The sequence below is a fragment of the Geotrypetes seraphini genome, chromosome 4 (genome assembly GCF_902459505.1).
Source record: "Geotrypetes seraphini chromosome 4, aGeoSer1.1, whole genome shotgun sequence".
Taxonomy (NCBI): domain Eukaryota; kingdom Metazoa; phylum Chordata; class Amphibia; order Gymnophiona; family Dermophiidae; genus Geotrypetes; species Geotrypetes seraphini.
The window spans coordinates 174,291,991-174,307,388 of NC_047087.1; the positions used below are offsets into that span (position 1 = coordinate 174,291,991).

The 15,398-nt window shown below is 39.8% G+C and overlaps 1 protein-coding gene across 6 annotated transcripts in view; it reads right to left on the reverse strand.

Annotated features, from left to right (window-relative positions):
• Window positions 1-15,398, reverse strand: part of HYDIN (HYDIN axonemal central pair apparatus protein) — a 1,718,235-nt gene that overhangs the window by 551,822 nt on the left and 1,151,015 nt on the right. For all 6 annotated transcript variants that reach the window (XM_033943280.1, XM_033943278.1, XM_033943277.1 and 3 more), the window contains 3 exons: window positions 13,909-14,133; window positions 12,774-12,982; window positions 4,073-4,255 (listed from right to left, as the gene is read on the reverse strand). In XM_033943280.1, the coding sequence (XP_033799171.1) occupies window positions 4,073-4,255; window positions 12,774-12,982; window positions 13,909-14,133 (617 nt within the window). The remainder of the gene's footprint in view (window positions 1-4,072; window positions 4,256-12,773; window positions 12,983-13,908; window positions 14,134-15,398) is intronic.

A 15,398-nucleotide genomic window follows, 5' to 3' on the forward strand; every position in this document is an offset into this window, starting at 1 on the left:
TCACCACATGTATTTCAGTAAATAAATCTGCCATTAGACAAACAATAATGCCAGCTGAACGAGAGAAGTGCATCAGAGTCACAGTGACATAACATACAGGCATAGAGAAGAGATAAAATAAGAAACAAGCAGAATACCTTTTGAAGGAAAAGCAGGTTAGCTCCGGGACAGTGATCGTTTCATAGTAAACTATGCTGCAAAAGCCGCTACTGACAGTGGCAGCCGCCTCCCCAACCCGATCACAACCGGCGTCAGGGCCACGATCACTACTGCCGTGCAACAGATCCTACTCCTCTCAGCAAAGCTCCAGAATGATGGCCGCCCCACATTAAACTGCAATGCAAGAGCCACCAGCAACAGCAGTAGCCGCCGCCCCAACCCCACCACACTGCTGCTGTGTAACAGGTCCCCCTCTTCTCAGCAGAACTCCAGAACAATGATCGCCTCGCAGTAAACTACATTGCAAGAGCTGCCACCAGCTGCAGCCGCTGCCCCAACCCAATCACAATTAGCGTCAGAGCCGCTATCACCGTTGCCATGCAACAGGCCGGAGGGAACAAAAAGATGGTGTCAAGAGAGGGCAACCACCAGTTAACATCAAAGCAGCACAGGAAAGAAGAAAGCAGCAAGTAAGGTTGAAAACAAATGAACAGTGTGTTTAAGTGATGAAAATCAGGCGAGAGGGAATCAGGTCAACAATATCTAATGGAGATTATCTCCCTCCTTGAGGTAGCTTGATAGGACTCGCAGTTAGCACTAAGGCGGGAAAAACCGTTACTGTGTACATATAGGGAGAAAAGACAAGTAAATTCACAAATTTAGCATTAAATAGGAGCAATATTTGAGCAGACAGTTTGACTATGAGTGAAAGGAAAATAAGGTAAGGGCAGTAGAACCAAGGAGAGTATAGTGAGAAATTTTCAGAGTCAGTAATTACTCGTTGGACGAGAAGACAATATGGTGTCTTAGGGCCACATAGAGGAGAGTTCTGGAGCAAATTGCAAGATATCACAAAAGTTTAAGAAGAAGACATTCCTTGTGATTGAATTTGATTGAGGTACTTCTGTAATTGATCTGGAGAGTCAAAAGTGCGAGTAGAGTTGTGTAGAGTAACAGTCATTCTTGCTGGATACTGAAGACCATAGCATGCCCCTAAAGATTTCAGGCGAGCTCTCATTTCCAGAAAAGATTTCCTTTTCCTGGCTGTTGTTTTAGCCAGGGACAATGAGACAATGGGACAATGAGAATTATATTTCCTGCAAATTGAAGGTTGGCAGTGCTCTTTGCAGGTGTAAGATTTTGAATTGCTCGAGGAAAACGGAGTAGTTTAGCCACTAAGGGTCTGGGGTGAGTCAGACCCTGTTTGAGAAATGAAGGAGTCCAGTGTGCTCACTCAAATTGCAGTGGAAGATCTGTAGAAATGTTAAGTGCAGGGAGCTGTTCGACAAGAAATTTAGTGAGATCTGAACCTTCTGAGCTTTCTGGTAGACCAATAATTCTTATATTGTTCCTCCTGCTTCTGTTAGAAAGGTCCTCAATTTCTTGTTCAAGCTGCTTTAATTTTAGCTGAGTTTGGTCCTCAAATTGAGCTGCTAAAAGTGCAGCTGTGTCAGCTCTAGTTTCCAAAACATCAATTCTAGTTTGGCAGGCTTGAAAGGAAGCAGTTAGTGAGGTTAAATCTTGCTTGAGATCACAGGTCACTTCATAAGTGTTTAGTGATGAGATCTTTAAGGGATCGAAGCTCCTCCAGCATTATATCTGAGGCTGATTCCATGTGCTTGCTGGCCGAGGATTTTTCAGGAGAAGGAGGATCATGCTTCTGGCGTTTTGAGCCTGATGAAGGAGCATTTGAGAGATCTGCCTTGGTAACTTACTACCTGACATCTCCAAATGCATATATAGTAGTTATTCCAGAAATAAATTGAACAAAAATAGGTGCTCAAACTGATTTTCTGGAGCTGTAGAGAGGAGAGAGAGCTTTATGCAGCCATCTTGGTTCTTAGCTCAATGGCGCCTCCGCAAGGTCCTCAATTTAATTCTACAACTTGTGCAAACACCCCAGTTTCCTAAACTTACCACCGCTTAATCTCATTCATCCTCGTTACCAGTAACAAGCTATTGAGAGTGATGAATAAATCCACAACTAAAGAAATCTCTAACCCAGACTCAGTCAATCTTGAGGCTGTCTCAACTAGCATCTTGAAACTAATTGAAGACGCTGTGGAACTTTACAAAAGTATAGCAGAAGTAAAAAACAAAAAAACAAAACCAATGTCCATCCCTCTTAAGTTCTCATCTCCTTGGTTCACAGAAAATCTAAGATTTAAAAAAAGGGAGCTAAGGAACTCTGAAATAACAATCCTACTGGAAAGCTATACTAACTGAGTATAAAATGGCTACCTATGAAACAAAAAGATCTACTCCCAATTAATATTGGAAAGCCCAAATCGGCTAATGGACATCTTTATATTAACAAAAAACTTCTCTCCAGTCCCCAAAGTGATAATAAATATCTATAAACAATCCTGACCAGCAAGACCCTAGCATTCTTGAGCCCATTACTTATGATGATTTTAGCTTGATAGCAGACTCTAGTTCAGTCCAAGACCCCTGCCCCCTACTCTCCTAATGTTCAAAGATGCCCATTAATAATCAGTGATGCCCTTAATGAATGTATCTCTATATTCCGGTATAGTACCTAGGAGCTGGAAATTTGTGGTAGTCTGCCCATCTGAAAAAAACAAAACTCCAAAACTAAAAAAAAACTAACCTTGGATTCTGATATTCCAAGTAACTTAAAGCCTGTTTCTAATCTACCATTTATTTCTAAGATCCTAGAGAAAGTGATATTAGTACAGCTGCAAAATTTTGTTGAAAAACAGGAACAACTCTTGATATCCTGTTAAGGGCTTGCTGCCTGACATGATACCTTAAAACGCTAAATCAAAAGTACAGGATATATTTAAACAAAGCTTGTGAACAATGCTTGTAAAAAAAACATTTTAAGAAGTTCCGCATGCTTAAAGAGGCGGTCAAAATTAGAAAACAAATCCAAAAGGACTTATCAAATTTGTAGAATGTTGCGGGCTTCCACCTGAGCTGAAAAATGTCGCTGTTAAATGAAACCGTGCGTGAAAATGAAACTGATTTAAAGCTCTTCTCTTCACACTAAAAATACAACGTCATCAGAACACGATAACGATAGTCTCAAACCTTCAAAAAATAAAAAGGGTTAAATAAAGAATGATAAACTTAAAAATATGAAACATAAAATAAAAAGAAAATAAGGAAAAGTTGCAAAACTCCCCCTCTGGTGGTCTAGTGGTAGGCAGGAACAGGAGGGATGTCTCCCATCCCAGCCGATACTAACAATTTTTTTACTCCCTCCCTCCCTCATGTACCTTTTCTCGTATCCCTGGTGGTCCAGCAGTGTATGGCAGGAGCGAACTTTCCATGCTCCTGCCCTACGCCCCTCCTTCTGAACTGGCAGCTCGCAGCCTGTGGCGCACGGGCATGCAGGAGCGAGCATCTCGAGCTCCCGCCCAGCCCTGTGCCACTCACTGAATGGCTGCCGCCAGTTCTAGCGAGTCCCGCAGGGAGCGGCACATGGCCAGGTGGGAGCTCAAGAAGTTCGCTCCTGCGTGCCTGTGCACCACTGACTGCGAGACGTGAGATCAGAAGGAGGGGTGCAAGGCAAGAGCACGGAAAGTTCGCTCTTGCCCATATACCGCTGGATCACCAGGGATGTGAGAAAAGGTACATGGGTAGATGGGGGTAAAAAAATTGTTAGTATCGGCCGGGACGGGAGGGTCCCTCCTATTCCATCCTACTAGAGGCCTGCATCAAGTCCGGGAGAAGGTCGGGTGATGACCCGAATATAGAACGAGAACCCCATTTTTTTTGGCCCATAAATCTCATCCTGCATTCGAGTATATATGGTAAAGATGAAAAGAGCAAACACCTACAGTAAGTAATAAATAAATTACTCCATTGCTATCTGGTTGATTCTCTGAGGTAAAATATAACTATCCACATATACCAACAAAAAAATGACAAATTAGCAGACACTTACTTGGGGTCTAGGCTGATGGAAGGAAGACTGCAAATCCCTCTGCAATACACTTGATACAGTCTTTGTGTTCCCATTATCTCAAAATTCAGAGTTTGATCAAACTGCCCTCCAATAAGAGAGGAAAAATGTATCCATATTGAGACATTTTCATTTGGAGGAACAATCCATCTATAGCTGCTCAACCTGAAAATGATTGAGCAGAGTCAGACTATCTCATGCTAATGATCTTCCAGCGCAATAATTTGGAACTTCATTTATTGAGGAACAATTTAATATATTTGTGCTATATAAGTCATTTGAGAAGGCTTGTGTGGCTTTTTTACATGTATAAATAAAGTGAAGTTACTCACTTGTACAAGGTATTCTCTGAGGACAACAGGAGGCATATTCCCACATAAATATCATGTGATGGAGCCCAGATAGAACACTTTCTAGCATCTAGAAGTGTTTGGAAGACCACCCCATGCATGTGTGTGCACCTTTCCACCTGCTACCACCACTTGGGACCAGCCAGTTTAATATACAAGCTAACAGAATACAACTCCTAAAAGAGGAGAATGGGTATGTGGAAATACATATAATACTGCTGTCCTTGGAGAACATCTGCTATAACTGAGTAACTGCTTTTTCTACAAGGACAAACAGGATATAATATTTTCATTTATGGGAATTCCTAGCTACCAAGCTACTTGAAACATAAAAAGGGAAGAAAACAAGACCTGCAACAGGCTAGGCTCTAGAAATGTGTTATTGTTGTATTATGTACATATATTTTATTTGGGTTTTTTACAGAACAGCCTGGAACAGAAGAGAAAACGGGCTGCGGGTGAAATTGGATTCTAGATCCTGAAAAAATTCTGAAATACTGACTGGATCGCTCAGATCAAATGATCAACATTTATTAACAGTCCCCTCTCTCAAAGTCATTAATACAAGATGACAATATATTTTTTCAGTCACTACACCTCAAACATGGAACTCTCTTCCCACTTATTTAAGAGAGAAATGTCTTCTTGATAGGTTCAAAAGCAATCTTAAATGTTTTCTTTTTAGGGATGCCTTCGATCTCCGACTCATTTTTTATTTATTTATATTTATTCGTTTTCAAATGTAAATACAAACATTGTAATAATTGCAACAATACAAATATTATAACAATTCAATCATTACAAAATAAACATTGTATCAATACCATTTCAAAATATAACCCTTCCTCCTCTCTCCCAGGACTGCTAAAAAAAACCAAACAAAAACCCCTACAAATAAATGATCCTTTTCTGATCTAAACTCTATTTCATAACTCTTTTCTTTTTGTCTTTCTCCTTTCCTTTCTCAAATCCCTACCCTATGGACTCCTTTTACGAAGGCGCGTTAGGGCCTTAACACGCGGAATAACGCACGCTAAAATGCCGTGCACGCTAGCCGCTACCGCCTCCTCTAAAAACACTAGCGCACCTTCATAAAAGGAGCCCTATGATTTTCCCATACAATACTCCCCCGATATTCGCAGGGGTTCCGTTCCAGGAACCCCCGCAAATCTTGAAAAACCGCGAATACAGTTTTTCATGGGGGAACCTGAAAAGGGCAGCGGGAGAGCAGCCTGAGTACCACGAGTGCAGGAAATCACTCGCGGTATGCTCCGACCGCTTCTTCCTGCACTAAGTCAGGCCTTATCCAATCAGGAGCTGCGTGTCAAAACAGCTCCTGATTGGATAAGGCCCGACTTAGTGCAGGACTAGAAAGTGGCGAATGTTACGCCGATCTTCAAGAAAGGTTGGAGGGGAGATCCAGGAAACTACAGACCGGTGAGTCTGATCTCGGTACCGGGAAAGATGGTAGAGGCACTGATAAAGGACCATATCATTGATCACCGTGATGGACACAATCTAATGGGAACCATCCAGTAGAGCTTCAGCAAAGGAAGATCTTGTTTGACGAACTTACTGCACTTCTTCGAGGGAGTAAACAGGCAGATAGTCAAGGGTGACCTGGTTGACATTGTATATCTGGATTTTCAGAAGGTCCCGCATGAACGACTACTTCGAAAAATTGCAAGCCATGGAATTGAGGGTGAAATACTCACGTTGGCAGATAGGAAACAGAGAGTGGGGTAAATGGACAATACTCGGACTGGAAAAGCGTCACGAGTTGAGTGCCACAGGGTTCGATGCTTGGGCCCGTGCTTTTCAACATATTTATAAATGACCTGGAAATTGGTACGACGAGCAAGGTGATTAAATTTGCAGACGATATGAAGTTATTCAGAGTAGTGAAGACAGGATTGCGAAAACCTGCAACGTGACATAAACACACTCGAGAAATGGGCTGCAACATGGCAAATGAGGTTTAATGTGGATAAGTGTAAGGTGATGCATGTCGGTAACAAAAATCTTATACACAAATACAGGATGTCCGGTGCAGTACTCAGAGAGACCCCTCAGGAAAGAGACTTGGGAGTAATGGTAGACAAGTCAATGAAGCCGTCCATGCAATGCACGATGGTGGCAAAAAGGGCAAACAGAATGCTAGGAATTATTAAGAAGGGGATCACAAACAGATCTGAGAAGGTTATCATGCCGTTGTACCGAGCCATGGTACGCCCCCACCTGGAATACTGGGTCCAGTACATGAAGAAGGACATAGTATTACTCGAAAGGGTCCAGAGAAGAGCGACTAAAATGGTTAAGGGGCTGGAGGAATTGCCGTACAGTGAGAGATTAGAGATACTGGGCCTCTTCTCCCTTTAAAAGAGGAGACTGAGAGGGGACATGATTGAAACAGTCAATATAATGAAGGGAATAGACTTAGTAGATAAAGACAGGTTGTTCGCCCTCTCCAAGGTAGAGAGAACGAGAGGGCACTCCAAACTTTAAAAGGGGATAGATTCCATACAAACGTAAGGAAGTTCTTCTTCAGCCAGAGAGTGGTAGAAATCTGGAACGCTCTTCCGGAGGCTGTTATAGGGGAAAACACTCTCCAGGGATTCTGAAACAGAACAAATGCAGGTAAGGCTAGACTCAGTTATGGCACTGATCATTTACCTAAGGGCCGCCGCAGGAGCGGACTGCTGGGCAATATGGACTGCTGGTCTGACCCAGCAGCGGCAATTCTTATGTTCTTATGTACTCTTTACCTTATATTCAGGAATAATCTTTGATGGTCTTCTGTCTTTTTCCTTGTGGAGTTGGGTCAGCTGTTCACTGGATTGGTTCTAAATTTTGGATACACCCTCAAGGCAAGAAACGGGGTGGGAATATATAAAGTGCATCACTATTACCGTTCTGTGCATCTCATCTGTGACTATAGAGAAGCAGGAAGAGCATGGGCACAAACCCAATTTCCCGAAGAGAGAAGTTCTATGGCTCACTGAGCTTTTTTCTATTAATCAAAAATTTTTGTTTCCTTACAAGGTGAGGAAATGAAATATTGTTCAAATGGACAATGCCTGGAGGGCTCTCTAGTGCGATTTCAATGCCTGCTCTATGGTGGTGCGGTCGGTAAGTGTGCATTATATCTGTGTATGTTAGTAGAATGTGTGCAGCTTGTGCAAATAACTAGTATAACTGCGTAGGTTCAGTGCCTTATGTTTCAGTGCATTTTTCGTCAGGCATACATAATATCTGAATGAGTGTTAATGCGTTTTTTTGTTGTATGAAAGGATAATATCTGCGTGTATGTTTTTGGCGCACTGTTAATGTTTTAAATATTTTTTTATCTGCGTATGATATTTGCGAGTGTGTAATTTGTGCACTTTCTAATGTACAGCTTGTGCAAATAACTGGGATAATTGGGGCATCAGCACAAATTGGTTTTTTTATGTATTACAAAGATTTTATATTGTTGAAATGATTTTTAAAGAGTTGCAGTTAAGATCTGTTAGGTCCGTGAGTTCAGTGAGGTCCGTGTTTTACCCTTTACATATTCAAATTCTTTAGCAGTGCTTCCAACATAGTAATCAATATGGTTTTTCTAAAAATTTGATTGACAGGTTGAGGACCTTAAAAAGAAGGTCAGGGACCTTAGGAAAAATCAGTGATTGGGTTGAGCAGGTGCATGCCAACCTTGAAAACACCAGGTATATGTCTAATCTAAATTTGGGTGGCTGGATTCCATGGGTGGAAACCACAGTATGAGGTGTGGCGGGCTGGGAGGGGATGTGAATAAAACGTGGAAGTTTTCTTTTCCTCAAGACTGTTCAATTTTTTATTTTCCTCAGACTTTAGTTCAGAGGAGGAGGAGCTCCCATGTCAAATTTATGCATCTCACGCAGGCACAAAAGTTCAAAACTTTATCACCCATCCCAAACCCGTCCAACTACCCCTCCTTCCACTTCCAACAGGCTGGTCCTGCACCTCACCACAGCCCTCCTATTCCAAAATGATGCCGCCCATGTCTCAGCACAATCAATACCTGCAAAACTATAATTTATAATGTTATTACAAGCATATTAAAAATTATAACCCTATACTTCAGCACTTTCCTTCAAAATCATATCTGCAACAGTGGAAATATGGCTGGATAATACTCAGGATAGGGCAGGTCCCTATCTCTCAGCACAACCAATACCTGCAAAACTATAATTTATAATGTTATGACATTCATATGAAAAACTGGAAACTATACCTCTGCACCTACCTTGAAATTCATTCCTGCAAGAATGGAAGTATGGCTGGACAACCGTCATGAATGTGAAGGTCGCTATACCTGTCTGTCAACGTTATGCTGGCTCAGTACAGATCTTTAAACCATAGAGAAGTTTAAAACATCCACCTCCTCTCTCAGCATAAGCCATAGTGATATGGCTACATTTCTATATTATGATATAGCTAAATAGCACAGTTACTTACCGTAACAGGTGTTATCCAGGGACAGAAGGCAGATATTCTCACATGTGGGTGACGTCATCCACGGAGCCCGGATGCGGACAGCTTTGCAAGCAGACTTGCTTGTAGAACTTTAGAAAGTTCGCAACTGCCACACCGCGCAAGTGCCTTCCCGCTCAGCTTTGGTTATGGGTACTTGGACGATCAGGCTTTTTGATTGTCCAAGTACCCATTTGGGCCACTTTTTAGATGTTTGTTTTTTTTTTAAATTATGAGCTCCTTACTCTTCTGAAATGACTACTCTTTTCAACAATCTCAATCTTTCCCCAATAATTCTCGCTCCTACTCAAAGTGGGACATATCTTATCCTTATACCAACTCAAATAAATTCTGAATTTTCTCTAACATCAAATAACGCAGTTCCTGGGTCTGATCATTCTTTAATTACCTTTACTCATCATTCTACACCTAAACTACTTACTTACAGCCCTAAGTCAATCAAGTTTAGGAACTACAGCAAATTAGACCCCACAACTGTTTCCTCCTTCCTCAAATTAAAAAAGAATGACATTGTTTCTCCTGTTTCTTCTTTAGACGATAAAATTGCTAGGTGAAATAATTCTCTAACTTCTCTCTTGGATAACTTGGCACCTTTCCAAACCCAAGTAATATCACATCGACAACGCAAAAAACCAATGGTACATGACAGATCTTAAATTAATTAAGAAACAGCTTCGATCCCTGAAAGGAAATGGAGGCACTCTAAATCCTTGACCAATCTTCATAAATATAAGGAGCACGCAGCCTTCTATAGATCTAAAATTATCCAAGCAAAAATAAATTACTATTCAAAGAACATATTATGTACTAAAAATACAAGTACGCTCTTTGTACTTGTACGATCACTGACTTCTAAAAATGACCAAACTCTTGACTTAAATCAATTTTCGAGTGCTCAGCAATTGGCACTCTTCAATGACAAAATACATTTAGATTGAATCAGGCTGGGCAGACTAGATGGACCATTCGGGTCTTTATGTGATGTCATCTATGTTACTATGTTATGTTACTATAAAATCAGAGCATCTTTAACATAGTCTACTCATGTAGTCCCTTCAGACCTTGCAGTTACTGAACATGATCAATCTATCCTTCCTTCTTCCAAGTGCTCTCATTTCACCCTTCCCACACTCTGACCTTCAAAAAACCCTTAATACTGTGAATATGAAAGGCTCGAGCTCTGAAATTATTCCTCCTTATCTTCTGAAATGATTTTTCCAATTTTTGGTTTATATATTCTTTTTTTTTTTTTTTTTAGAATTCTTTATTCATTTTTAATTCTTACATCAAGTGAATTATACATAATAAATACAAATTTCACATATCACTTATATTTACAATCAACTATTCTTTTAAGATAAAATAAATACCCTCCCTTTTTATCAATATTCCTATTTCCATATGATATACATTCCCCATCCCTACCCCAAATATAGACTACCTATGTGCTAAGATATCTGATCATATATTCTTGATTTAGTTATATCAAGTCTTTCCTCCGGTACCTACCAAAACTATGGAAAGAAGCTATTATTCATCCTCTACTCAAAGACCATAAATCAAATACAGCAGATCCCTCCAATTATCGTCCCATTTCTAGCAAAGCTCACTGAAAAAGTTGTCTTCTCACAAGTTTCAGACTTTATAGAGACATCCAATGTGCTTCACCCAAATCAAACTGGATTTTGTAGACATCATTCAACAGAACTTTATCTAATAGGTTTGACTACAAATATCATTTATCACCTGGACCATCACAAATCCCTTGACTTATCCTCAGCTTTTGACACAATAGATCATCAACTGTTACTGCATCGGCTAATGGAAATAGGCATAACTGAACAAGTCTTAGCATGGTTTTCCTCTTACTTTAAAGATAGGCCATCAACAGTCGTCTTTAACAGTTCAACTTCAGGTACCATTCTGAATGATTTTGGCATTCCACAAGATTATATTCTCTCTCCGTTATTATTTAATATTTTTTGGGCTCCATTGATAACTCTTGGCCAGTCCATAGGATTTACCGTGTTCGCCTATGCGGATGATATACAGTTAATTCATCCAATCGATTTGAACAACCCAATAGATATATCTACCATCAACCAAAAATTAACGAAAATCAGTAAATGGTTGAGCTCCAACATGCTGTCGCTTAATACTAGTAAATCTAAATTCATGATATTTCCATTCAAGGATGGGCTAACTTTGTCCTCTCTGATCAAACTAGATTCCACCCCAATTCAAACAGTGGAAACTATTAAATTACTGCGAGTAAATTTCGATGGAAAATTAACATACCATGAACAGATTGGATCAGTTGTTAAGAAATGCTTCCACCGTTTGCGGATGATTCAGTCACTTGCCAAACTATTAAACCTCCCTTCTTTTAACACTTTTATTCAGTCTTTAGTAATCTCATGTATCAATTACTTTAACACCTTGTATAAAGGAATAACAAAAAAACAAATCAGATGCCTGCAAATTATTCAGAATTCTTCAATTAAAATCATAACCAATAAGAGAAAATTTGACTATGTTACTCCCTTATTGATTGGCGCCCACTGGCTCCCAGTTGAACATCATATTATGTACAAAATTGTTACTGACCCACAAAGTTCAAGCCTCAGGTCAGCCTGATTTCATCAATAGACTCTTAATTCTACACTCCTCCCAACGTTGTCTTAGATCTATTAACCAAAATTTGCTCTCTGTTCCTTCTTTAAAACAAATCAACACCATGCGAATTAACATTTTTTTCTGTCACTGCCCCTTTGTGGAACTCTGCTCCAAATTACTTAAGAGAAAACACATCACTCCCAGTCTTTAAATCAAATTTGAAAACATTTCTGTTCAAAGACACCTTTGATTTATGATCGTCCTTGTAAGGACGCTGCTATTACTTTTTACCGGCACTTTTGTAGGCCACTTCCTTTTCCCTTCTTTTTTCCCTCCCCTTCTTTACTTTAAAAAAAAAAATTGTAGTTCTTCCCTTTTTATCCTTTTGTTCCAGTTTAGTTTGTGATTTTATATTTATTTATTAGTTAATGTTAGTTTATTTTTGGTACTCCTGCCTTGAAGTCTGATTTGGCGGGATATTGAACTTTTAATAAACTTGAAACTTGATGTTTGGCTGTTATAACTTAGCCAGTTAGGCTGATATTCATCAGTTGGCTGGCTATGTGTTTAGCAGCCAACCCCTCCCTCCCCAGCCAGATATGGCTCAGCATTGAATTTCTGGGTTTGTCGCTGACCATAGAAGATAGGTTGTCTCCCACAATTTGAATATCAGGTCCAAACTGTATAATATGATTATGAAATTGGAGATACTTTAGGTGATTTCTAATAGAAGGCCTATCTGACAGGCATTTTGTAAAGTACAGTCTTAGTCCTGACTATATCTGCTTAAGATCAAATGCACAATCTGCTGCATAGGGCGCATCTGTGACCCTAATTTCCAAGAGGTAGAATGATGAAGAATGGTACAAACTTGCACTTTTCAGTGAGTTAGAGGCCTCTTCCTAAGTACCCAAGGCCTTACCTTGGGTCTCATTATCTGACATAGCCATATTTGCATTGCTTTAGGTAAGAATCCCCCTGCCACAGCCAGAGACCTTCACCCTCCCTTATTTGTTATTAATAAGTGAGGGAGAGAAACATTACTTTTTCCTGTAGACATGCATGTTACCCTGGCCAGGCTCTGCTCATGTGTTATTCCACCACCAATGTGCTAATCCAAACATCTAGCAACTACAAGATAGAGAGATGGGACATACATACAACTTATACTGAAAGAACAATTGTTTTACAATGGATCTTACCTGAGGAATTTATCTTGGACGGTTTCTTTAGAACTGCTACGATCTATACCAGGCACAGGTGTCTGTGCTCTAGGAGGTGTGGAGGAATTATCCTGACTTGTTATGCTCTTCTTGACTGAGGCTGAGCGACGCTTTTCTTTTGAACGATCAAGCCCAGAGTCTTGTTTGTCCTTCTTACCTCGACTTTTAGTTGGAGTGATTGGCTCCTCCTGAAATGCCGAAAGATTAACAGGAAGTAGTATCTTAAAAAGTTCCTAACTCTGCCCCCTACAAGCGAACTGATCATATTGGTTTCAGTGCTGCATTTATACAGATGAATAGGATAACCCATAAACTAAGGATAGGAAAATTTTTTTCCTCTTACACTTGTTTAGACAGTCCTAAAATTCTATGCTGTTTAGATGGTAGTAATTCTAATAAATGACTGTATTGTGACTTTGGCCACCCAGAGTTTCCAGACATTGGGTGGATTGTTCTTGTCAGTGAAGTATTTTCATGAGGACTTTACTGGGAAGAAATCCTGACTGGTATAAATATTATAGGCAAGGGTTGTTTCTTATTTTTGATGAGCTCAACCTTATACCTGTATTGCAAAAGGCAAGGAACCATTTTTGTGAATAGTCTGGAGTTTTGAAAACAAGAGATTTGTGCCCAAATACATCATTAATACAGAGTTTTTAATCTTGTAAGCTAAATGGATCTTAAATGCAAAGTTTGACAAAATGCTGTTTAGTGATTTACAAGTACTGATTATGAATTATATAATCTATCTTTTCAATATTGGGTCAGAACAGTATAACCCTGTTCCACCAATTATTAGTCCATCTCTTGCCTTTCTTTTTCATTAATTTATCAGAGCCTTTTGTAAAATACTTGTAGAACTGTGATCATAACCTAGATGTCCCAGTTCTTATTTAATGTGATAGGAGATGTTGAAGCAGACATGATGAAGGGATAATAAAAATTAATACCTTCACTGTGTCCGATTCAATGTCTACTATCCTTTCAGGGCTAGTGGACCAGTTGTGTATCTGTTTTCTAAGACCAGTTCTTGCTTAAGACATCCTAAATGTAAGATTAGAAAGTAGTGTTACTAATCACATTACTAGAAATAGGACACAATTACTCAATTTACTTTCACCAGTGGGGCAATGATGTGGTCCATCTCAGGCTCTGGCTCCTTCTTCTCTTCTGCAGTCATACTGAGATCTTCAGGTGAAGGTTGAGTAATGAATATGAAGTTTTCTAATACATCCTCTGCATTTAAATGCTTCCTCATTGCAGGGTAGGGAACAACTGACAACAAGGTATCAGGAGACATTGGAGGTCCGGAGGGCCCTAATCCCAATCCATCTAAGACCTAAGGTATGAAAGAACATATTTGTAAATGAGTCTAATTCATACTTATCTAAGAATCAACGTCTATCATGCATTGTAAACAATTTATAATTTATTTGTGACTCCTTTCTCAAAATTAACAGGACATTTGCCCGATCATTGGACTTAAAGGGGTTAATTTTGTAAAGCATCTTTTGCATGTTAACCATTTTACCCACATAAAATGGCTGTTATAAAACTGTTGGGTATACATGTGTAAAAAGTAGGTACACTGAAAGATTGTGCCTACTTTAGTACAATGTCTGTAGGTGTTTCCAGGAGGCATTGTTTTGGTAGACCTGTTATTTATGCACTTACTTAATATATGTGCATACAAGCAGAGTACATGCACACGTATACACCTATTGTGGCACCACTATAAATTTTTGTGCTCTTAGGGATTGTTTGTAAGAGTCTTATTTTTTTATAAAACTTTGAAAAGGATAACTATAATTAATACAGAAAAGTCAATGAAAAGGAAAAAAAGTATATCATTTACCTATTCAAAAGCTCCTCTTTACACCTCTGTAGGAAACTAAAAAAGATACTGTCTAAGCAGTAAGGGGCTCATAATCGAAAGACAAAAACGTCCACAAACCGGCCTAAGTCGGCACTTGGACGATCATCAGTCAAAAACATCCAAGTGCTGATAATAAAACCGGGTTTTGGATGTATTTTAAAAAAGACCTAGGCCTTCATAGTGCCGTTGAACGACCATAGCTAAACAGGGCATTTCAGGGGAGTGTTGAGGGTGGGATTTGGGCGGGACGTGGGCAGGCTAAAGACTTAGTTGTACTGCATGTATAACCGAAAGTTATACAGCACAGCATAGATGGAACTTGGATGTTGTGACTTAGACCATTTTAAACAAGGTCTAAGTCACAAAAACCACCTAAAGTCACCAGATTAGCAATGCAGACACAAACTACAGACCCACACACACTACCCCAGTGATCATCGATCCCCCCAACCCCATAAAAATCATAATCACACATTTAAAATTCAGCCTCCAGACCATCATCACTGGCATAGGAAAGCCTAGTCAACCTGCACAGAGATGGCTCAAATCGTCTTGGGGGTGGGATAGGGACCCATGGAGAGGAGAACCCATGCCCATAAGTCACTGTAAATCACTGCATTGCTGGTTAAATATGTGCACTCCCCTAAAAAAAACCAAACCTAACCCTTTTGTACTGCCCTATAAGTGGCTTCTGCAGCCATAAGGGCTATTTGGGTGGTAGATAGGTG